A 24,174-nucleotide genomic window follows, 5' to 3' on the forward strand; every position below is an offset into this window, starting at 1 on the left:
TCCCCTCATGCTGGACATCACCATCCAAGGAAATAGGTTAAAGGGTAACAGGAGCTTCTTTTATATTCATTCCTGGGATGTGGGCGTCGCTGGCTGGACCAGCATTTTGTGCCCATCCCTGAGGCCATTTAAGAGTCAACCACATTGCTGTGGGTCTGGAGTCACATGTAGGCCAGGCCAGGTAAGAATGGCATCTTCAGAAACTGGTGCAGGGTACAGGAACGTGAACCTGACAACACTGCCTGTTATTGGCTCAAAGCGGCTAAAAGAGGTCAGGGGGAGTAACCACCTGTCCATCATAGTGAGGAGGGTCCGTCCCGCGCTGGGTTAGAGACCAAAGCAAAATGTTCCACATCTCCGGGAGGAAGACAGCCCGCACATCATAGAACCCCTACAGCGCAGACAGATGCCATTCGGCCCATCGAGTCTGCACTGACGCTCCGAAAGAGCTCCCTACCTCGGCCCAGTCCCCCACCACATCCCGTTACCCCACTTACACTAACATGGCCAATCCACCTAACCTGGACTGTGGGGGAAGCCGGGGAACCCAGAGGAAACCCACGCAGACACGGGGAGAATGTGCAGACTCCACTTTGGAGGGAGTAATGTGGTAAGGAAGCATTCAATGAATGGCCTGACGCTGGGAAGTTCCGAGGAACAAAGGGACCTCGGAGTGTTTGTCCACAGATCTCTGAAGGCAGAAGGGCAGGTTAATAGAACATAGAACAGTACAGCACAGAACAGGCCCTTCGGCCCTCAATGTTGTGCCGAGCCATGATCACCCTACTCAAACCCACGTATCCACCCAATACCCATAACCCAACAACCCCCCCCTTAACCTTACTTTTATTAGGACACTATGGGCAATTTAGCATGGCCAATCCACCTAACCCGCACATCTTTGGACTGTGGGAGGAAACCGGAGCACCCGGAGGAAACCCACGCAAACAGGGGGAGGACGTGCAGACTCCACACAGACAGTGACCCAGCCGGGAATCGAACCTGGGACCCTAGAGCTGTGAAGCATTTATGCTAACCACCATGCTACCCTGCTGCCCCAAATAGGGTGGGGAAAAAGGCATATGGGACACTCGCCTTTATCAATTGGGGCGTAGATTACAAAAGCAGGGAGGCCATGTTCGGGTTGTATAGAACTTTGGTGAGGCCACAGCTGGAGCACTGTGAGCAATTCTGGTCACCACATTATAGGAAGGATGTGATTGTACTGGAGGGGGCGCAGAGGGGATTCACCAGGATGTTGCCTGGGATGGAACATTTCAGTTATGGAGCGAGGTTGGATAGGCTTGGGTTGTTTTCTCTGGAGCAGAGAAGACTGAGGGGGCGACCTGATCGAGGTGGACAAGATTATGAGGGGCATGGACAGGGTGGGATAGGGAACAGCTGTTCCCCATATTTAAAGGGTCAGTTACGAGGGGGACACACGTTCAAGGTGAGGGGTGGGAGGTTCGGGGGGGATTTGAGGAAAAGGTTTTTCCCCAGAGGGTGGTGACAGTCTGGAACGCGCTGCCTGGGAGGGTGGGAGAGGCGGGTTGCCTCACATCCTTTAGAAAGTACCTGGATGAGCACTGGGCCCACCATAACATTCAAGGCTATGGGCCAAGTGCTGGTGAATGGGGTTAGGCGGGCAGGTCAGGTGTTTATCGTGCGTTGGTGCGGACTGGATGGGACAAAATGCCTCTTCTGGGCTGTGTGATTCAGCGATCCACACAGACAGTCTCCCGGGGCCAGTATTGAACCCTGGCGCTGCGAGGCAGCTGTGCTAACCACTGGGTCACTGATACTCCATGAATAATGCAAACCATCTAACCACAAAACCAAGGTTAAAGAAAAGTTCAGTTGACTTCTCCCCAGCTGTGGTGAAGGCACAGGCAAATTATTGGAAGATCTGTTTGTTTCCAACGGGCAGGCTACTGAAACAAGGAAGCTGTCGAAGTCAGAGTGAGACATGTTGCTGCAGTTCCCCAGGACAGCTACTGTCCAGGTATCTGCACTGTCACATTACAACATTTCCTGAAACAATCTGCAGCTGAGGAATCGAACACAGGCAATTTGGGGATCCAGTCCTTGAAGCTATAGGGTGAAACATTGAAGAGTATTTTGCTATTTCTTTGGCTGCCCATTCTAGTGGTGAGGGGCCACCGTGTAATTTTCACACTTGCCAAGTCGGCTCCAGGCAGCGAATCAGGTGCACGGAAAAATCTCACCAAATTCAGCAGGGAAATGGGTCAGAACACAAAACAGCAAAGGGGACGTTGGTAAGGCAAGGAATGGTGGGCTGTATTGGCATTGTGGGTGGTGGGGTGTGTCATAATATACATCTATGTATATAATGGTGTGCAGACAGGCAGTGATTGACACACAGGATGACCAGTGAGCACACAGAATACAGCAGCCAATCACCAGACAGGAAACTGCCACTATAAAGCCAGAGGGCACCAGTTTTCCCGCTCTCTCTGGACCCAGCCACTGAGACAGTCAGAGTTCATGAGCAGCAGCCAGTGCAAACACCATGCGGTAGCTAGTAAGTCTGGTCAGGCTAGTACTAGGTCTCCAGTCAAGTCAGCATAGTGTCAACTCACAGTTGAACATGTATAATAGTTAAGACGTTAAATAAAATCGTGTTGCATCTTATCAACTGTTGGAGGTCTGTCTCTCGCTACACTGCATCAAGTGCAGTCCACATCGACCCAGCCTGCCCAACACATCACAATGATTTCCCTGTGCAATGAGTTACCTGCACAATGATTTATTTGTTCAATGATTTACCTGGAAAATGATTTACCTGCACAATGAAAAAAATAAATTGCTTATTGTCTCAAGTAGGCTTCAAATGAAGTAACTGTGAAAAGCCCCTAGTCGCCACATTCCGGCGCCTGTTCGGGGAGGCTGGTATGGGAATTGAACCGTGCTGCTGGCCTGCCTTGGTCTGCTTTCAAAGCCAGTGATTTAGCCCAGTGCAAAACCAGCCACAATGATTTATCTGCACAATGATTTATCTGGACAATGATTTATCTGGACAATGATTTGTCTGCACAATGATTTATCTGCACAATGATTTACCTGCACAATGATTTACCTGCACAATGATTTATCTGCACAATGATTTATCTGGACAATGATTTATCTGGACAATGATTTATCTGCACAATGATTTATCTGGACAATGATTTATCTGCACAATGATTTATCTGGTCAATGATTTATCTGCACAATGATTTATCTGGACAATGATTTATCTGCACAATGATTTATTTGGACAATGATTTATCTGGACAGTGATTTATCTGGTCAATGATTTATCTGCACAATGATTTATCTGGACAATGATTTATCTGCACAATGATTTATTTGGACAATGATTTATCTGGACAGTGATTTATCTGGACAATGATGTACCTGCACAATGATTTATATGGACAATGATTTATCTGCACAATGATTTACCTGCACAATGATTTACCTGCACAATGATTTATCTGCACAATGATTTATCTGCACAATGATTTATCGGCACAATGATTTATCTGCACAATGATTTACCTGCACAATGATTTATCTGCACAATGATTTATCTGGACATGATTTACCTGCACAATGATTTATCTGCACAATGATTTATCCGCACAATGATTTACCTGCACAATGATTTATCTGCACAATGATTTATCTGCACAATGATTTACCTGCACAATGATTTGTCTGCACAATGATTTATCTGCACAATGATTTATCTGAACAATAGTTTATCTGGACAATGATTTACCTGCACAATGATTTATCTGGACAATGATTTATCTGGACAATGATTTACCTGCACAATGATTTATCTGAACAATGATTTATCTGGACAATGATTTACCTGCACAATGATTTACCTGCACAATGATTTATCTGCACAATGATTTATCTGCACAATGATTTATCTGCACAATAATTTATCTGCAAAATGATTTATCTGGACAATGATTTAACTGGACAATGATTTACCTGCACAATGATTTATCTGAACAATGATTTATCTGCACAATGATTTATCTGCACAATGATTTATCTGCACAATAATTTATCTGCACAATGATTTACCTGCACAATGATTTACCTGCACAATGATTTACCTGCACAATGATTTACCTGCACAATGATTTACCTGCACAATGATTTACCTGCACAATGATTTACCTGCACAATGATTTACCTGTCAGTTTACCTGTATAATTTCTGCCGCTCCTCCAGTTCTCTGCGGCGATGCTGTCTTGTAATCTGTGTCTGGTCGTCAGAAGGCAACCTAGCTGCAGGTAGACAGTTTAGACACAGTTAGTGTGTGTGTCCCGGGTCAGTGTTTAGACACAGTTAGTGTGTGTGTCCCGGGTCAGTGTTTAGACACAGTTAGTGTGTGTGTCCCGGGTCAGTGTTTAGACACAGTTAGTGTGTCAGTCCCGGGTCAGTGTTTAGACACAGTTAGTGTGTGTGTCCCGGGTCAGTGTTTAGACACAGTTAGTGTGTGTGTCCCGGGTCAGTGTTTAGACACAGTTAGTGTGTGTGTCCCGGGTCAGTGTTTAGACACAGTTAGTGTGTGTGTCCCGGGTCAGTGTTTAGACACAGTTAGTGTGTGTGTCCCGGGTCAGTGTTTAGACACAGTTAGTGTGTGTGTCCCGGGTCAGTGTTTAGACACAGTTAGTGTGTGTGTCCCGGGTCAGTGTTTAGACACAGTTACTGTGTGTGTCCCGGGTCAGTGTTTAGACACAGTTAGTGTGTGTGTCCCGGGTCAGTGTTTAGACACAGTTAGTGTGTGTGTTCCCGGGTCAGTGTTTAGACACAGTTAGTGTGTGTGTCCCGGGTCAGTGTTTAGACACAGTTAGTGTGTGTGTCCCGGGTCAGTGTTTAGACACAGTTAGTGTGTGTGTTCCCGGGTCAGTGTTTAGACACAGTTACTGTGTGTGTCCCGGGTCAGTGTTTAGACACAGTTAGTGTGTGTGTCCCAGGTCAGTGTTTAGACACAGTTAGTGTGTGTGTCCCGGGTCAGTGTTTAGACACAGTTAGTGTGTCAGTCCCGGGTCAGTGTTTAGACACAGTTAGTGTGTGTGTCCCGGGTCAGTGATTAGACACAGTTAGTGTGTGTGTCCCGGGTCAGTGTTTAGACACAGTTAGTGTGTGTGTCCCGGGTCAGTGTTTAGACACAGTTAGTGTGTGTGTCCCGGGTCAGTGTTTAGACACAGTTAGTGCGTCAGTCCCGGGTCAGTGTTTAGACACAGTTAGTGCGTCAGTCCCGGGTCAGTGTTTAGACACAGTTAGTGTGTCAGTCCCGGGTCAGTGTTTAGACACAGTTAGTGTGTGTGTCCCGGGTCAGTGTTTAGACACAGTTAGTGTGTCAGTCCCGGATCAGTGTTTAGACACAGTTAGTGTGTGTGTCCCGGGTCAGTGTTTAGACACAGTTAGTGTGTGTGTCCCGGGTCAGTGTTTAGACACAGTTAGTGTGTGTGTCCCGGGTCAGTGTTTAGACACAGTTAGTGTGTGTGTCCCGGGTCAGTGTTTAGACACAGTTAGTGTGTGTGTCCCGGGTCAGTGTTTAGACACAGTTAGTGTGTGTGTCCCGGGTCAGTGTTTAGACACAGTTAGTGTGTGTGTCCCGGGTCAGTGTTTAGACACAGTTAGTGTGTGTGTCCCGGGTCAGTGTTTAGACACAGTTAGTGCGTCAGTCCCGGGTCAGTGTTTAGACACAGTTAGTGTGTGTGTCCCGGGTCAGTGTTTAGACACAGTTAGTGTGTGTGTCCCGGGTCAGTGTTTAGACACAGTTAGTGTGTGTGTCCCGGGTCAGTGTTTAGACACAGTTAGTGTGTCAGTCCCGGGTCAGTGTTTAGACACAGTTAGTGTGTGTGTCCCGGGTCAGTGTTTAGACACAGTTAGTGTGTGTGTCCCGGGTCAGTGTTTAGACACAGTTAGTGTGTGTGTCCCGGGTCAGTGTTTAGACACAGTTAGTGTGTGTGTCCCGGGTCAGTGTGTGTGTCCCGGGTCAGTGTTTAGACACAGTTAGTGTGTGTGTCCCGGGTCAGTGTTTAGACACAGTTAGTGTGTGTGTCCCGGGTCAGTGTTTAGACACAGTTAGTGTGTGTGTCCCGGGTCAGTGTTTAGACACAGTTAGTGTGTGTGTCCCGGGTCAGTGTTTAGACACAGTCAGTGTGTGTGTCCCGGGTCAGTGTTTAGACAGTTAGTGTGTGTGTCCCGGATCAGTGTTTAGACACAGTTAGTGTGTGTGTCCCGGGTCAGTGTTTAGACACAGTTAGTGTGTGTGTCCCGGGTCAGTGTTTAGACACAGTCAGTGTGTGTTTCCCAGGTCAGTGTTTAGACACAGTTAGTGTGTGTGTCCCGGGTCAGTGTTTAGACACAGTTAGTGTGTCAGTCCCGGGTCAGTGTGTAGACACAGTTAGTGTGTGTGTCCCGGGTCAGTGTTTAGACACAGTTACTGTGTGTGTCCCGGGTCAGTGTTTAGACACAGTTAGTGTGTGTGTCCCGGGTCAGTGTTTAGACACAGTTAGTGTGTCAGTCCCGGGTCAGTGTGTAGACACAGTTAGTGTGTGTGTCCCGGGTCAGTGTTTAGACACAGTTAGTGTGTCAGTCCCGGGTCAGTGTGTAGACACAGTTAGTGTGTGTGTCCCGGGTCAGTGTTTAGACACAGTTAGTGTGTGTGTCCCGGGTCAGTGTTTAGACACAGTTAGTGTGTGTGTCCCGGGTCAGTGTTTAGACACAGTTAGTGTGTGTGTCCCGGGTCAGTGTTTAGACACAGTTAGTGTGTGTGTCCCGGGTCAGTGTTTAGACACAGTTAGTGTGTCAGTCCCGGGTCAGTGTTTAGACACAGTTAGTGTGTGTGTCCCGGGTCAGTGTTTAGACACAGTTAGTGTGTGTGTCCCGGGTCAGTGTTTAGACACAGTTAGTGTGTGTGTCCCGGGTCAGTGTTTAGACACAGTTAGTGTGTGTGTCCCGGGTCAGTGTTTAGACACAGTTAGTGTGTGTGTCCCGGGTCAGTGTTTAGACACAGTTAGTGTGTGTGTCCCGGGTCAGTGTTTAGACACAGTTAGTGTGTGTGTCCCGGGTCAGTGTTTAGACACAGTTAGTGTGTGTGTCCCGGGTCAGTGTTTAGACACAGTTAGTGTGTGTGTCCCGGGTCAGTGTTTAGACACAGTTAGTGTGTGTGTCCCGGGTCAGTGTTTAGACACAGTTAGTGTGTGTGTCCCGGGTCAGTGTTTAGACACAGTTAGTGTGTGTGTCCCGGGTCAGTGTTTAGACACAGTTAGTGTGTGTGTCCCGGGTCAGTGTTTAGACACAGTTAGTGTGTGTGTCCCGGGTCAGTGTTTAGACACAGTTAGTGTGTGTGTCCCGGGTCAGTGTTTAGACACAGTTAGTGTGTGTGTCCCGGGTCAGTGTTTAGACACAGTTAGTGTGTGTGTCCCGGGTCAGTGTTTAGACACAGTTAGTGTGTGTGTCCCGGGTCAGTGTTTAGACACAGTTAGTGTGTGTGTCCCGGGTCAGTGTTTAGACACAGTTAGTGTGTCAGTCCCGGGTCAGTGTTTAGACACAGTTAGTGTGTGTGTCCCGGGTCAGTGTTTAGACACAGTTAGTGTGTGTGTCCCGGGTCAGTGTTTAGACACAGTTAGTGTGTCAGTCCCGGGTCAGTGTTTAGACACAGTTAGTGTGTGTGTCCCGGGTCAGTGTTTAGACACAGTTAGTGTGTGTGTCCCGGGTCAGTGTTTAGACACAGTTAGTGTGTGTGTCCCGGGTCAGTGTTTAGACACAGTTAGTGCGTGTGTCCCGGGTCAGTGTTTAGACACAGTCAGTGTGTGTGTCCCGCACTCTGGGTTCTCATCACACAGATTTGATTAAACACTGCCCAGGAAGGGTTAACCTGCAGGTGTTGAACTTAGTTGCGATTAGATATTAACAGTATTTAAAATTTACAGTACGGGGATAGATACAGAGTAAAGCTCCCTCTATACTGTCCCCATCAAAAACTCCCAGGACAGGTACAGCACGGGGTTAGATACAGAGTAAAGCTCCCTCTACACTGTCCCCATCAAACACTCCCAGGACAGGTACAGCATGGGGTTAGATACAGAGTAAAGCTCCCTCTACACTGTCCCCATCAAACATTCCCAGGACAGGTACAGCACGGGGTTAGATACAGAGTAAAGCTCCCTCCTGTCCCCATCAAACACTCCCAGGACAGGTACAGCACGGGGTTAGATACAGAGTAAAGCTCCCTCTACACTGTCCCCATCAAACACTCCCAGGACAGGTACAGCACGGGTTAGATACAGAGTAAAGCTCCCTCTACACTGTCCCCATCAAACACTCCCAGGACAGGTTAAGCACGGGGTTAGATACAGAGTAAAGCTCCCTCTACACTGTCCCCATCAAACACTCACAGGACAGGTACTGCACGGGGTTAGATACAGAGTAAAGCTCCCTCTACACTGTCCCCATCAAACACTCCCAGGACAGGTACAGCACGGGGTTAGATACAGAGTAAAGCTCCCTCTACACTGTCCCCATCAAACACTCCCAGGACAGATACAGCACGGGGTTAGATACAGAGTAAAGCTCCCTCTACACTGTCCCCATCAAACACTCCCAGGACAGGTACAGCACGGGGTTAGGTACAGAGTAAAGCTCCCTCTACACTGTCCCCATCAAACACTCCCAGGGCAGGTACAGCACGGGGTTAGATACAGAGTAAAGCTCCCTCTACACTGTCCCCATCAAACACTCCCAGGACAGGTACAGCACGGGGTTAGATACAGAGTAAAGCTCCCTCTACACTGTCCCCATCAAACACTCCCAGGACAGGGACAGCACGGGGTTAGATACAGAGTAAAGCTCCCTCTACACTGTCCCCATCAAACACTCCCAGGGACAGGATACAGCACGGGGTTAGATACAGAGTAAAGCTCCCTCTACACTGTCCCCATCAAACACTCCCAGGACAGGTACAGCATGGGGTTAGATACAGAGTAAAGCTCCATCTACACTGTCCCCATCAAACACTCCCAGGGCAGGTACAGTACGGGGTTAAATACAGAGTAAAGCTCCATCTACACTGTCTCCATCAAACACTCCCAGGACAGGTCTTGTCTTGAATCTGTCTTGAATTGAGGTATTTTAACATCACTATTATCACATGTGCATTTCTAGTCTCTGATCTTCATTACTTCCTGAAAGAGTTTAGTAAGATTGGTCAATTTCTTTTTGAAATCCATCCTGTTCATTCTTTCTTATATCTTACATATTTCTGACTTTGGGTAAGAATTCTCTTTCCTGTCCGAAGTGGAATATGAAGCAATGTTGCCAGGGTAACGGCTATGGGCCTGCGTGATGAGTTGTGCATTGTATTGAAAACATTCACAGCAATGTTCAGCTGATTATCTTAATGGATAAAAAATCCTGCGGCCTGGACTGCTCCTGAATCCTACCCTGGATTAGAATCCACGGACTTCCGGAGGCAACCATGGAGTGAGCGGCAGCACATTTGGCAGCTCCCGCTCATGGTGTGGCTTTTCCGCCGGATTGTTGCAGGAATTTTGTTGAGGAAAGGGTGTAGAAGCAGGATCAGATGAAAGGGGGCCCCAGTTTATGGATGTGCGGCCCTGAAGGTTAAGAACGAACCAGGTGACGGTGGCGAGTGAGGAGCGGACAACGCGCGTGAAGATGGCGGACGAACAGGCTCAGACCTGTCAGCTCAGTGTTCCATGGACTAGTTGGTGAGCTTCTTAAATGAGAATTTCACCCAACCCTGGAAGGAGAGTTCGGGGGGCCTGGCCCGGGAGGTGGACTCGATCAGGGTGGTGGTTGACCGCGTGGAGACGAGACTGGCAGCCCAGGGACAGGCGGTCCAGAGTTTGGAGGAGCTGGCCGGGGCAGCAGGAAGAACAGTCCAGCTCGATGGTAGCGGAGACAGGACTGATGCGGGACCAGCAGAAGTGACTGCTGGAGAAAGTGGAGGACCTGGAAAATCGGAGGCAGAACATCCGGATTGTGGGACTGCCGGAGAGAATCGAATGATCGGACGCTGGTGCGTATATGGGGAAGATGTTGGAGGAGCTGCTTGGGGAAGGTGCGTTTGACCGACCGTTGGAGGTGGATCGGGCCCAGCAGGCGCTGATGCGCAAGCCCCAGAGGGATGAGCCGCCGTGGGCGATGGTGGTAGGATTCAGGGCCTCACGGTAGCATGGTGGTTAGCATCAATGCTTCACAGCTCCAGGGTCCCAGGTTCGATTCCCGGCTGGGTCACTGTCTGTGTGGAGTCTGCACGTCCTCCCCGTGTGTGCGTGGGTTTCCTCCGGGTGCTCCGGTTTCCTCCCACAGTCCAAAGATGTGCGGGTTAGGTGGATTGGCCATGCTAAATTGCCCGTAGTGTAAGGTTAATGGGGGGATTGTTGGGTTACGGGTATACGGGTTCGTGGGTTTAAGTAGGGTGATCATTGCTCGGCACAACATCGAGGGCCGAAGGGCCTGTTCTGTGCTGTACTGTTCTATGTTCTATGATTACATCGGTTCCTGGAGAAGGAACGTATTATGAGGTGGGCCAGGCAGACGAGGCGATGCAGTTGGGAAGACGTTGAGATCCGGATGCACCAGGACCTGGGAACAGAGCTTGCAAGGAGGAGGACGAGCTTTAATATGGTCAAGTCGGCCCTTTGCAAGAAGGGCATAAAGTTTGGTCCACCGTACCCGGCCCGTCTTGGGGTGACCTATGGGGACCTCGAGACGTACTTTGGCTGGACGGAGGAGGCAGCGGACTTTATGAAGAAGAATAGCCTGGCAGGAGAAGGAGCACCTTGAACTTTGACTGAGGAGATCTGAACTCTGTAAATACTTTGGGTTTGCGTTGTTGGGATTTATTTCAGGGGTTCCGCTTGTTTCTTTATATTTTTTCGGTCCTGTTTGGGGTTAGGCTGTTATTTAGTTCTTTGTTAAGGGAGGAGGGGTGAATCTTTGGGTTCGGACCTTGGGAGGGATGGTTTGTTTGTTTTTACTTCATGCCTATGTTTCAATTGTTTTGAATGTTTGCGCTAAGAGCGGAGGGGGGTAGGGGGGTGGGGGGGGGGACCAGTGAGGGGTAAGATGCTTGGCGCCATGGGTGGGGGCTGCCAGTCTAGCTGGGCGGGCTAGTTCACAGAAGCAAAGTGGGGGGTGAGCTGCAGACCGATGTGGGGGCGGGGGGGGGGGGAGTGGGAGGGGGAGTTGGGGGGGGAGTTGGGGGGGAGGGTTTGGGTGCGGCGGGGGGGGGGGGGGATTACACTGCTGATGGGGAGGGGACTTTCAAGGTGGAGGAGGAGGAGGGATGATGGCTGTAGTTGCCTGAGGGCGGGCGGGGCATGGCCGCAGACTGGCTTAGGGGAGGTTATGGTTGATCGGCAGGGTGGGGGTGGGGGTGGGGGCAGTGGGGGGGGGGGGTGTGGGGAGGTGGGGGGTGCCCCCTGACCAGGCTGGTCATGTGGAACGTTCGGGGACTGAGTGGGCCGGTCAAAAGGGCCCGTGTGTTTGCCCACTTGAGGCAACTGAAGGTGGACGTGACTATGTTGCAGGAGACACATCTGAAGGTGGGGGGGGGCCAGGTTAGGTTGAGGAAGGGATGGGTCGGGCAGGGGTTCCATTCGGGGTTAGACTTTAAAACGAGGGGGGTGGCGATCCTGGTCAATAAACGGGTGGTATTTAAGGTGGGGAAAATAGAGATGGAGCCGGGGGGGGGGGGTTGGGTAGATAGGTTATGGTTAGTGGGAAGTTGGAGGGAATGGCCGTAGTACTGGTAAATATATATTCCCCAAACTGGGATGATGTTGAGTTTGTCGGACGGGTGCTGAGGAAGATCCCGGGCCTGGGTTCACATCGACTGATTATGGGGGGAGAGTTCAACACGGTCCTGGATCCGAGGCTGGGTCGCTTCAGTTCCAGGTCTAGGAAGGTATCAACAAAGGAGCTGCGGGGGTTTATGGAGCACAAGGGGGGGGAGGATCCATGGAGATTTGGGAGGCCAAGGAGTAAGGAGTTCTCATTCTAATGCCAGGTTGTCCCGGATAGACTTCTTTGTGTTGGACAAAACGCTGCTGGCTGAGGTGGTAGATGCTGAATATTCAGCAATTGTGGTGTCAGACCCACACTGGGTAGACCTGCAAGCTAACAAAGGAAAGGCTCAGTGGCCGCAGTGGAGGTTAGATATGGGGCTGTTAGCGGAGGAGGAGGTGTGTGAGCGGGTGAGTGAGGCCATTCCGGGGTATATAAAGATCAATGACACGGGTGAGGTTTCGGCAGGAGTGGTAGGGAGGCACTGATTGTGGTTATTAGGGGGGAACACATCTCAATTCGGGCCCATAAGGAGAAGGCTGAGCAGGCGGAGCTGGACAGGCTGGTGGGTAAAATGTTACAGGTGGACAGGTGATACGCGGAGTCTCCGGATGACAGGCTTCTGAAGGAGCGTCAGAGATTGCAGCTGGAATTTGGGCTCCTGTCCACAGGTCAGGCGGAGGAGGGTAAAGGGGGCGGTGTATGGATATGGGGAGAAAGCCAGCAGGATGTTGGCACACCAGCCCGAGGAAACAGGAGGCGGCGAGAGAGAGATCGGGAAAGTGAGGGGGGGGGGGGTAACCAATCGGAACCCCAGCCAGGGAGGAGAGTATGCAGCCAATTCCTGGGGGGGGGGGGACTGGAGTTCCCGAGGGTCGATGAGAAGTTGGTGGAGGGTTTGGGAACCCCAATCGGGCTGGGGGAGGTTATAGATGGACTGGGGGCGATGTAATCGGGTAAGGCCCCTGGGACCTGACGGATACCCGGTTGAGTTTTATAAGAGGTTTTCAGGGCTGTTGGGGCCGCTTCTGGTAAAGGTTTTTAATGAGTCCCAGGAGCTGGGAGTGCTCCCCGCAACGTTATCGCAGGCTTCAGTTTCCCTGATTTTGAAGCGGGATAAGGATCCGGAGAGCTCTGGATCGTATAGGCCGAGCTCCCTGCTAAATGTGGATGTGGAATTGCTGGCAAAGACCCTGGTCACACGCATAGAGGATTGTGTTCTGGGGTCATAGCGAGGACCAGACGGGACTTGTGAAGGGGCAACATTTGATGCCCAACATTAGGCAGCTCCTAAATGTAATAATGATTCCTGCGGAGGGGCGCGAGGTCGAGGTGGTGGGGGCCATGGATGCAGAAAAGGCCTTTGATCGGGTGGAGTGTAGGTACCTGTGGGATGTCCTGGGAAGGTTTGGGTTTGGACAGGGATTTGAGGATTGGGTCCGGTACCCGAGTTAAATTGTTGACCTCCAGAAGAGTTCATGGTTGTCTCGGAGTCAGTGAGACAAGTGGAGTTAACAACACAATTCGATTGGCCATTCTATGGCAGGACAGGCCCGAGGAGCTAAATTAATTGCTTTCCAACTCTTATCTTCTGCTGTCAGGTTGGTCATGGGGAACACTCAAGGAAATGCGTGTGCAGTCAATATAACAAGATTAGGGCCAATCAAGGATAGTAGTGGAAAGTTGTGTGTGGAATCAGAGGAGATAGTGGAAGCGTTAAATGGATATTTTTCATCAGTGTTTACACTGGATAATGTTGTCGAGGAGAATACTCAGGTTCAGTCGACCAGGCTAGATGAAATTGAGGTTCACAAGGAGGAGGTGTTAGAAATTTTGGAAAATGTAAAAATAGATAAGTCCCCTGGGCCGGATGGGATTTATCCTAGGATTCTATGGGAATCTAGGGAGGAGATTGCAGAGCCTTTGTCCTTGATCTTTATGTCTTCTTTGTTGACAGGAATAATGCCGGAAGACTGGAGGATAGCAAATGTTGTCCCCTTGTTCAAGAAGGGGAGTAGAGACAACCCTGGTAATTATAGGCCTGTGAGCCTTACTTTGGTTGTGGGTAAAATGTTGTAAAATGTTATAAGAGATAGGGTTTATTATCATCTTGAAAAGAACAAGTTGATTAGCGATAGTCAACACGGTTTTGTGAAGGGTAGGTCATGCCTCACAAACCTTATTGAGTTTTTTGAGAAGGTGACCAAACAGGTGGATGAAGGTAAAGCGGTTGATGTGGTGTATATGGATTTCAGTAAGGCGTTTGATACGATTCCCCACGGTAGGCTATTGCAGAAAATAAGGAAGTATGGGATTGAAGGTGATTTAGCGGTTTGGATCAGTAATTGGCTAGCTGAAAGAAGATAGAGGGTGGTGGTTGATGGCAAATGTTCATCCTGGAGTTCAGTTACTAGTGGTGTACCGCAAGGATCTGTTTTGGGACCACTGTTTGTCATTTTTATAAATGACCTGGAAGAGGGTGTAGAAGGATGGGTTAGTAAATTTGCAGATGACACGAAGGTCGGTGGAGTTGTGGATAGTGCTGAAGAATGTTATAGGATACAGAGGGACATAGATAAGCTGCAGAGCTGGGTTGAGAGGTGGCAGATGGAGTTTAATGCGGAAAAGTGTGAGGTGGTTCACTTTGGAAGGAGTAACAGGAATGCAGAGTACTGGGCTAATGGCAAGATTCTTGGTCGTGTAGATGAACAGAGAGATCTCGGCATCCAGGTACATAAATCCCTGAAAGTTGCCACCCAGGTTAATAGGGCTGTTAAGAATGAATGTGGTGTGCTAGCCTTATCAGTAGGGGGATTGAGTTTCGGAACCACAAGGTCATGCTGCAGCTGTACATAACTCTGGTGCGGCCGCTCCTGGAGTACTGCGTGCAGTTCTGGCCATCACATCATAGGAAGGATGTGGAAGCTTTGGAAAGGGTTCAGAGGAGATTTACTAGGATGTTGTCTGGTATGGAGAGAAGGTCTTAAGAGGAAAGGCTCAGGGACTTGAGGTTGTTTTCGTTAGAGAGGAGAAGGCTGAGAGGTGACTTAATAGAGACATATAAGATGGCCAGAGGGTTAGATAGGGTGGACAGTGAGAGTCTCTTTCCTCGGATGGTGATGACCAACACGAGGGGACATAGCTTTAAATTGAGGGGTGGTAGATATAGGACAGATGTCAGAGGCAATTTCTTTACTCAGAGAGTAGTAGGGGTATGGAACGCCCTGCCTGCAACAGTAGTAGACTCGCCAAATTTAAGGACATTTAAGTGGTCACTGGATAGACATATGGATGACAATGGAATAGTGTAGGTCAGATATGCTTCAGATGGTTTCACAGGTCGGCGCAACATCGAGGGCCGAAGGGCCCGTACTGCGCTGTAATGTTCTATGTTCTATGTATAGTGGCCTGTGGCCAATGGCTGAACACTGCCTGGTCCTGCTTCACACTGTTTACAGTGAGTGAGATGTAACGGTTCGTTCTGGTGTAAGAGCCTCGGTGACCTGTCTGGGGTCGCACTGCCGCACAAACCTGCAGTCAATTTTTTTTTCTTTATTTGTTTATGGGATGTGGGCCTACATTGCTCATCCTTGAGGGCATATAGGAGACGACCGCATTGCTGTGGGTCTGGAGTCACGTGTAGCGCAAAGAAAGTTCACCAGGATTGCTGCCTGGTCTGGAGGGTGTTGGCTATGTGGAGAGGGTGAATAAACTCGATTGTTTTCACTGGAAAGACGGAGGCTGAGGGGAGACCTGATAGAGGTCGACAAAATTACGAGAGGTACAGACAGGGTGGATAGTCAGAAGCTTTTTCCCAGGGTGGAAGAGTCAATTACACCTGTTGGGGGCACGGGTTCAAGGTGAGAGGGGGAAAGGTTAGGGGAGATGGGCGAGGAAGGTTTTTTACGCAGAGGGTGGTGGGGGCCTGGAATGCGTTGCCAAGGGAGATGGTGGAGGCGGGCTCAATAGCAACGTTTGAGATGCATCTTGATAGATACATGAACGGGAGGGATACATATTGTTTGGGCAATGAGCAATAGGTGTAAATAAGGAATGCGGATTGGCGCAGGCTGGGAGGGCCGAAGGGCCTGTTCCTGTGCTGTAATGTTCTTTGTTCTAGGTCAGACCAGGTGTGGCAGATTTCCGTCCCTAAGGGACATTTGTGAACCGGATGGGGTTTTACGACAATCGACAATGGTCATAACTGGACTTTTATTTCCAGATATTTAAAAAATGGAATTTGAATTCCACCATTTGCCGTGGTGGGATTAGCATCCAGGTTCCCAGAGCGATGACTTGGGTCTCGGGATTACTAATCCAGCCACTGCCTTCCCTATTGCTCAGGATCACTGACACTGCCCACAGTCTGCCCTGTTTCGGGAGGTGTATAACTGAGAATGGATTCAGTAACAGCAGCTGGTCTCATCCCAAATTAACTTTATCTTTCCAGATGGTCAAGCGCATATTTCTCTTCCCCCTAATTTCCTGTGCCTGCCTCCTGAAGGCACTGATCCGTCACCCTTCCTGGATTCCAGACACCTCGTGCATTGCTGCTCAACAAATCGACGGCAGGCTCTTTGACCAAGGGGGGCGTCACCACACCGGCTGTCAGCCTCCCTTACACACACTCAGTGAAATGGCTGTGGTGTGAGCGGGTTGATGGGGGGGGGGGGGTTGACTAGATGGGGATCGTGAAGCACGATCGTGACCTCTAGCCCAGGGACAAGGCGGCTCGCTGTGACCCACGACAAACAGCAAACAGGGCAGAGAGGAGGGATCAAACCTGTTGGCCCCCAGTGCTACACCTTCCTCCACAATACTAACCGTGTCCATCCCGCAGCTCGATTTCCTTGTGGTCAGTAATCCAGCGGTAGCAGGGGAACTCCACATACTCTCCCGTGGGGGTCTTTATCGTGATGTATTTACAATACCAGTCATCGTGAACCCAGTACTTGCGTTTCTCAATCTTCACCAACAGGATCTCTCCGATATCGTCCGACACTATCAGTTCGTATGAGTCCACCTGTTCAACATGAAGGAGAGAGTTAGCGTTGAGCGTGAGGAGGGCAGTGAGCGGACACTGGGCCACAATGTGGTAATGTCACAAACTGCAGCCATGACGACTTGACTCACAGGAATCTCCTTCCAGGTCTGATCATCAATCAGGGCTGGACAGGGCCACATATAAAACAACAGTTTCTACGTCTGCCAAACCAGAGCTAGAATCCCACAGGATCCCCACAGCGCAGAAGGAGGCCATTCGGCCCATCGAGTCTGCACTGGCCTTTCAATAGTCCACCCTACCCAGGCCCACTCCCCCGCCCTATCCCTGTAACCCCACCCAACCTGCACATCACTGGACCGTGGGAGGAAACCGGAGCACCTGGCGGAACCTCACGGGGAGGAGGTCTGGACTCCAGACAGACCATAAGACAAAGGAGCAGAATTAGGCCTCTTGGCCCATCGAGTCTGCTCCGCCATTCAATCATGGCTGATATTTTCTCATCCCCATTCTCCTGCCTTCTTCCCATAACCCCTGATCCCCTCACCCACCACCCTCGGCGTAAAATACCTCCCGCACATCTCCCCTAACCTTTCCCCCTCTCACCTTGAACCTGTGCCCCCTGTAATTGAGTTTTCCACTCTTGTAAAAAGCTTCTGACTATCCACCCGGTCTGTACCTCTCGTAATTTTGTCAACTTCTATCAGGTCTCCCCTCAGCTTCCGTCTTTCCAGTGAAAACAATCTGAGTTTATTCACCCTCTCCACATAGCAACACCCTCCAGACCAGGCAGCAATCCTGGTGAACTTTCTTTGCGCTACACGTTGATGCACAATCAATGGACACCAAAAGTAGATAAAGTCCGAACGATAGGCTTTAATACACAAGAAGTGTACCCGGCAGCAGACGTACAGAAGAATGGCAAACAGCCGGGGTTCACGGGCTCTTATACCCCGCCTCGTAGGCGGAGCTACCTACCTCTCAGCCAATCGGCTGAGAGGCACATGCCATACCTGGGCCAGGGAATGTCACAGTGCCAGGGACCCGGGTTAACACTGCTGTCTCACAGTGCCAGGGGCCCGGGTTAACACTGCTGTCTCACAGCGCCACGGACCTGGGTTAACACTGCTGTCTCACAGTGCCAGGGGCCCGGGTTAACACTGCTGTCTCACAGCGCCACGGACCTGGGTTAACACTGCTGTCTCACAGTGCCAGGGACCCGGGCTAACACTGCTGTCTCACAGTGCCACGGACCTGGGTTAACACGGCTGTCTCACAGTGCCAGGGTCCCGGGTTAAAACTACTGTCTCACAGCGCCAGGGACCCGGGGTAACACTGCTGTCTCACAGTCCAGGGACCCGGGTTAACACTGCTGTCTCACAGTGCCAGGGACCCGGGTTAACGCTGCTGTCTCACAGTGCCAGAGACCCGGGTTAACACTGCTGTCTCACAGCGCCAGGGACCTGGGTTAACACTGCTGTCTCACAGTGCCACGGACCTGGGTTAACACTGCTGTCTCACAGTCCAGGGTCCCAGGTTAGCACTGCTGCCTCACAGTGCCAGGGATCCGGGTTAACACTGCTGCCTCACAGTGCCAGGAACCTGGGTTAACACTGCTGCCTCACAGTCCAGGGACCCGGGTTAACACTACTGTCTCACAGCGCCAGGGACCCGGGTTAACACTACTGTCTCACAGCGCCAGGGGCCTGGGTTAAAATAGCTGTTTCACAGTGCCAGGGACCTGGGTTAACCCTGCTGGCTCACAGTGCCAGGGACCCGGGTAAGCACTGCTGCCTCACAGCGCCAGGGACCCGGGTTAGCACTGCTGTCTCACAGTCCCAGGGACCCGGGTTAGCACTGCTGCCTCACAGAGCCAGAGACCCGGGTTAACACGGCTGGCTCACAGTGCCAGGGACCCGGGTTAACACTGCTGCCTCACAGTGCCAGGGACCCGGGTTAGCACTGCTGTCTCACAGTGCCAGGGACCCGGGTTAACACTGCTGCCTCACAGTGCCAGGGGTCTGGGTCAACATTGCTGTCTCACAGTGCCAGGGACCTGGGTTAACACTGCTGCCTCACAGTGCCAGGGACCTGGGTTAACACTGCTGTCTCACAGTCCAGGGACCCGGGTTAACACTACTGCCTCACAGTGCCAGGGACCCGGGTTAACACTGCTGCCTCACAGCGCCAGGGACCCGGGTTAACACTGCTGCCTCACAGTGCCAGGGACCCGGGTTAGCACTGTTGTCTCACAGTGCCAGGGACCCGGGTTAACACTGCTGTCTCACAGTGCCAGGGACCCGGGTTAACACTGCTGTCTCCCAGTGCCAGGGACCCGGGTTAACACTGCTGCCTCACAGTGCGAGGGGTCTGGGTCAACATTGCTGTCTCACAGTGCCAGGGGTCTGGGTTAACACTGCTGCCTCACAGCACCAGGGACCCGGGTTAACACTGCTGTCTCACAGTCCAGGGACCCGGGTTCACACTGCTGTCTCACAGTGCCAGGGACCCGGGTTAACACAGCTGTCTCACAGTGCCAGGGACCCGGATTAACGCTGCTGTCTCACAGTGCCAGGGACCCGGGTTAACGCTGCTGTCTCACAGTGCCAGGGACCCGGGTTAACGCTGCTGTCTCACAGTGCCAGGGACCTGGGTTAACACTGCTGTCTCACAGTCCAGGGTCCCAGGTTAGCACTGCTGTCTCACAGTGCCAGGGGCCTGGGTTAGCACTGCTGCCTCACAGTGCCAGGAATCCGGGTTAACACTGCTGTCTCACAGTGCCAGGGGCCTTGGTTAACACTGCTGTCTCACAGTGCCAGGGACCTGGGTTAACACTGCTGCCTCACAGTGCCAGGGACCTGGGTTAACACTGCTGCCTCACAGCGCCAGGGACCCGGGTTAACACTGCTGTCTCACAGTGCCAGGGACCCGGGTTAGCACTGCTGCCTCACAGTGCCAGGGACCCGGGTTAGCACTGCTGTCTCACAGTCCAGGGACCCGGGTTAACACCGCTGCCTCACAGTCCAGGGACCCGGGTTAACACAGCTGCCTCACAGTGCCAGGGACCCGGGTTAACACTGCTGTCTCGCAGTGCCAGGGACCCGGGTTAACACTGCTGTCTCACAGTGCCAGGGACCCGGGTTAACACTGCTGTCTCGCAGTGCCAGGGACCCGGGTTAACACTGCTGTCTCACAGCACCAGGGACCCGGGTTAACACAGCTGTCTCACAGTCCAGGGACCCGGGTTAACACTGCTGTCTCACAGTCCAGGGACCCGGGTTAACACTGCTGTCTCACAGTGCCAGGGACCCGGGTTAACACTGCTGTCTCGCAGTGCCAGGGACCCGGGTTAACACTGCTGTCTCACAGTGCCAGGGACCCGGGTTAACAGTGCTGTCTCGCAGTGCCAGGGGCCTGGGTTAACACTGCTGCCTCACAGTGCCAGGGACCCGGGTTAACACCGCTGCCTCACAGTGCCAGGGACCTGGGTTAACACTGCTGTCTCACAGTGCCAGGGACCCGGGTCAGCACTGCTGTCTCACAGCGCCATGGACCCGGGTTAACACTGCTGCCTCACAGTGCCAGGGACCCGGGTTAACACTGCTGTCTCACAGTGCTAGGGACCCGGGTTAGCACTGCTGCCTCACAGTGCCAGGGATCCGGGTTAACACTGTTGTCTCACAGTGCCAGGGACCCGGGTTAACAGTGCTGTCTCACAGTGCCAGGGACCCGGGTTAACACTGCTGCCTCACAGCGCCAGGGACCCGGGTTAACACTGCTGCCTCACAGTGCCAGGGACCCGGGTTAGCACTGTTGTCTCACAGTGCCAGGGACCCGGGTTAACACTGTTGTCTCACAGTGCCAGGGACCCGGGTTAACACTGTTGTCTCACAGTGCCAGGGGTCGGGTTAACACTGCTGCCTCACAGTGCCAGGGACCCGGGTTAGCACTGTTGTCTCACAGTGCCAGGGACCCGGGTTAACACTGTTGTCTCACAGTGCCAGGGACCCGGGTTAACACTGTTGTCTCACAGTGCCAGGGGTCGGGTTAACGCTGCTGTCTCACTGAGCCAGGGACCCGGGTTAGCACTGCTGTCTCACAGTGCCAGGGACCCGAGTTAACACTGCTGTCTCACAGCGCCATGGACCCGGGTTAACACTGCTGTCTCACAGTGCCAGGGACCCGGGTTAACACTGCTGTCTCACAGCGCCAGGGACCCGGGTTAACACTGCTGCCTCACAGTGCCAGGGACCCGGGTTAACACTGCTGTCTCACAGTGCCAGGGACCCGGGTTAACACTGCTGTCTCACAGTGCCAGGGAGCCGGGTTAACACTGCTGTCTCACAGTGCCAGGGACCCGGGTTAACACTGCTGCCTCAGAGCGCCAGGGACACGGGTTAACACTGCTGTCTCACAGTGCCATGGACCCATGTTAACACTGTTGTCTCACAGTGCCAGGGACCCGTGTTAACACTGTTGTCTCACAGTGCCAGGGACTCGGGTTAACACTGCTGCCTCACAGTGCCAGGGACCCGGGTTAGCACTGCTGTCTCACTGCGGCAGGGACCCGTGTTAACACTGCTGCCTCACCGTGCCAGGGACCCGGGTTAACACTGCTGTCTCAGTGCCAGGGACCCGTGTTAACACTGTTGTCTCACTGCGGCAGGGACCCGTGTTAACACTGTTGTCTCACAGTGCCAGGCTAGGCCAGTTAGTCTCACGTCAGTGGCCGGGAAATTATTGGCAATATTTCATAATAAGAATCTTTATTGTCACAAGTAGGCTGCAATGAAGTTACTGTGAAAACCCCCTCGTCGCCACAATCCGGCATCTGTTCAGGTACACAGAGGGAGAATTCAGGATTCTCAGCTGGTACGGGAATTGAACCCACGCAGCTGGCCTTGTTTTGCATTAATAACCAGCTGTCTAGCCCACTGAGCTAAACCTGCCCTCTGGATGAATGAACACTTGGAAAGGCAGGGATTGATCAAGGGTCGTCAGCATGGATTTGTTGGTGCTTTTTGAAAAGGTGACAAAATATATTGATGAGGGTAACACAGTTGATGAACTTCAGTAAGGCCTTTGACAAGGTCCCAGCTTGGACCTGGTCCAAATTGTGAAAGCACACAGGATCCGAGATAAGTTGGAAAATTGGAATTAAAATTGGCTCGTTAATACGAGTCTTGCTGTTGTGATTGGAACCCTGTGTCCAGCGGTGTACCACGGGGATCGGTGTTGGGTCCCTCGCTGTTTATATACATTAACAGGTACAGTGTGAATGTTGAAGGTATCATTAGTAAGTTTGCAGATGGCACAAAAATTGGTGGTGATGTTGGCAGTGAGGAGCTACCGACTGATACCAATCAGCTGGAGAATTGGACAAAACAATGGCAGATGGAATCTAATCCTGATCACTGGATCACCCAGAGTCTGCGTGGGTTTCCTCCGGGTGCTCCGGTTTCCTCCCACAGTCCAAAGACGTGCAGGTTAGGCGGATTGGCCATGATAAATTGCCCTTAGTGTCCAACAAGGAGGAGTTATTGGGTTACGGGGATAGGGTGGAAGTGAGGGCTTCCAGCCTCCCCGAACAGGCGGCGGAATGTGGTGACTAGGGGCTTTTCACAGTAACTTCATTGAAGCCTACTCCTGACAATAAGCGATTTTCATTTCATTTTGATTAAGTGGGTAGGTGCTGACTCGATGGGCCGAATGGCCTCCTTCTGCACCGTATGTTCTCTGTTCTATGTTTTTTTCTATATTCTGATTAGTGTGAGGTAAGAGCTCTAATAAGAGTAGGATGCACACCATGAGCTGGAGGTCCCGAGGGAGTATTGAGGAACAAGGGGACCTTGGTGTACAAGTCCACGGCTCCCTGAAGGTGGCAGCAGAGGTAGACTAGGTAGACTAGGGTGGCGAAGAAGGCATATGGAATGCTTGCCTTCATTAGCCAGGGCATAGAATATAGGAGCAGGGAGGCCTGGATACAACATTATAAAAGATTGGTTAACCACAGCTGCAATATTGTGTGCCATTCTGGCCACCCACCATCGGAAGGACCTGGAGGGGGTGCAGAGGAGATTCACCAGGATGGTGCCTGGGAAGGAAAGTTTCAGCTATGCGGAGAGGTGGGTTTGTTTTCCCTGGAGCAGAGGAGGCTGAGGGGGGATCTGATAGAGGTATACAAAATTGAGAGGTATAGATAGAGTAGATCGTGAGTCTAACTGATGAACCATCCAAGTAACATCCAAAGATGTGCAGGTTAGGCGGATTGGCCGTGCTAAATTGCCCCTTAGTGTCCAGGGATGCGCAAGTTAGGTGGGGGTGATGGGGATAGGGGAGGGGCAGTGTGCTCTTTCAGGGGATCGGTGCAGACTTGATGGGCTGAATGGCCTCCTTCTGCACTGTAGAGATCATATGATGATTCAAAAGCCTACAGCTGTGATGAATGTAGACATTGTTATTTAATATTTGAGACAGAAATATTATTTAAAAGTCCTGGTTTAAAATTCACACAGGCAGTGTGTCTACTAAACCCGTAATTAATGAGTTGTAAAAGGTGAGGTAACCATTTATTTAAACCACTTACCTGGTTACAGATAAAGGGTTAATGTAGTGTAGCTACTTTATGAGGGATTGTGTTTAGTCCTAGTTAAGCAGGTCATGGAACGTATTGGCATACAGATGATGCAATTAATGGGAGGAGCCAGGTCTGTCTGTAGTTTCGCAGTCTGTAATAAGATTTTAAATTGAAAAGCAGTTTGGTTGTGCAGAAATGTACTGGCTCTGCTCTTGAAAGGAACTCCCCCTCAAAGGCCTCTACACAGATAAAGAAGTAACCTGTTTGGTTAACTTTATTTATAAGTGGCATTTGAACTGTATTGGGTTGCTCAATTGGCAGACGAGTATAGTAAGTTAAAGATTTTGCTTTTATTCAAATACCGTTAAACTGATAATTGTCAATCTATTTATTTGATGTTACTATGACTAATTGTAGAAGCATAGGATCATAGAATCCTACAGTGCAGAAGGAGGCCCATTCGGCCCATCAGGTCTGCATCGACTCTCTGAAAGAGCATCCTACCCAGGCCCACCCCGTCCTATCGCTGTAACCCCATAACCCCACCTAACCTGCACATCCCTGGACACTAAGGGGCAATTTAGCACGGCCAATTCACCTAACCTGCACGTCTTTGGAATGTGGGAGGAAACCGGAGCACCCGGAGGAAACCCACGCAGACACGGGGAGGACGTGCAGACTCCGCACAGACAGTGACCCAGCCGGGAATCGAACCTGGGACCCTGGCGCTGTGAGGCAGCAG

At 51.2% G+C, this 24,174-nt stretch overlaps 1 protein-coding gene across 1 annotated transcript in view; it reads right to left on the reverse strand.

Annotated features, from left to right (window-relative positions):
- LOC119956246 (polyunsaturated fatty acid 5-lipoxygenase-like) overlaps window positions 1-24,174 on the reverse strand; it is a 77,280-nt gene that overhangs the window by 48,113 nt on the left and 4,993 nt on the right. The window contains exons 2-3 of the mRNA XM_038783280.1: window positions 16,678-16,876; window positions 4,229-4,310 (exon numbers count right to left, since the gene is read on the reverse strand). Coding sequence (XP_038639208.1) covers window positions 4,229-4,310; window positions 16,678-16,876 — 281 coding nt within the window. The remainder of the gene's footprint in view (window positions 1-4,228; window positions 4,311-16,677; window positions 16,877-24,174) is intronic.

Source organism: Scyliorhinus canicula, chromosome 22 (genome assembly GCF_902713615.1).
Source record: "Scyliorhinus canicula chromosome 22, sScyCan1.1, whole genome shotgun sequence".
NCBI lineage: Eukaryota > Metazoa > Chordata > Chondrichthyes > Carcharhiniformes > Scyliorhinidae > Scyliorhinus > Scyliorhinus canicula.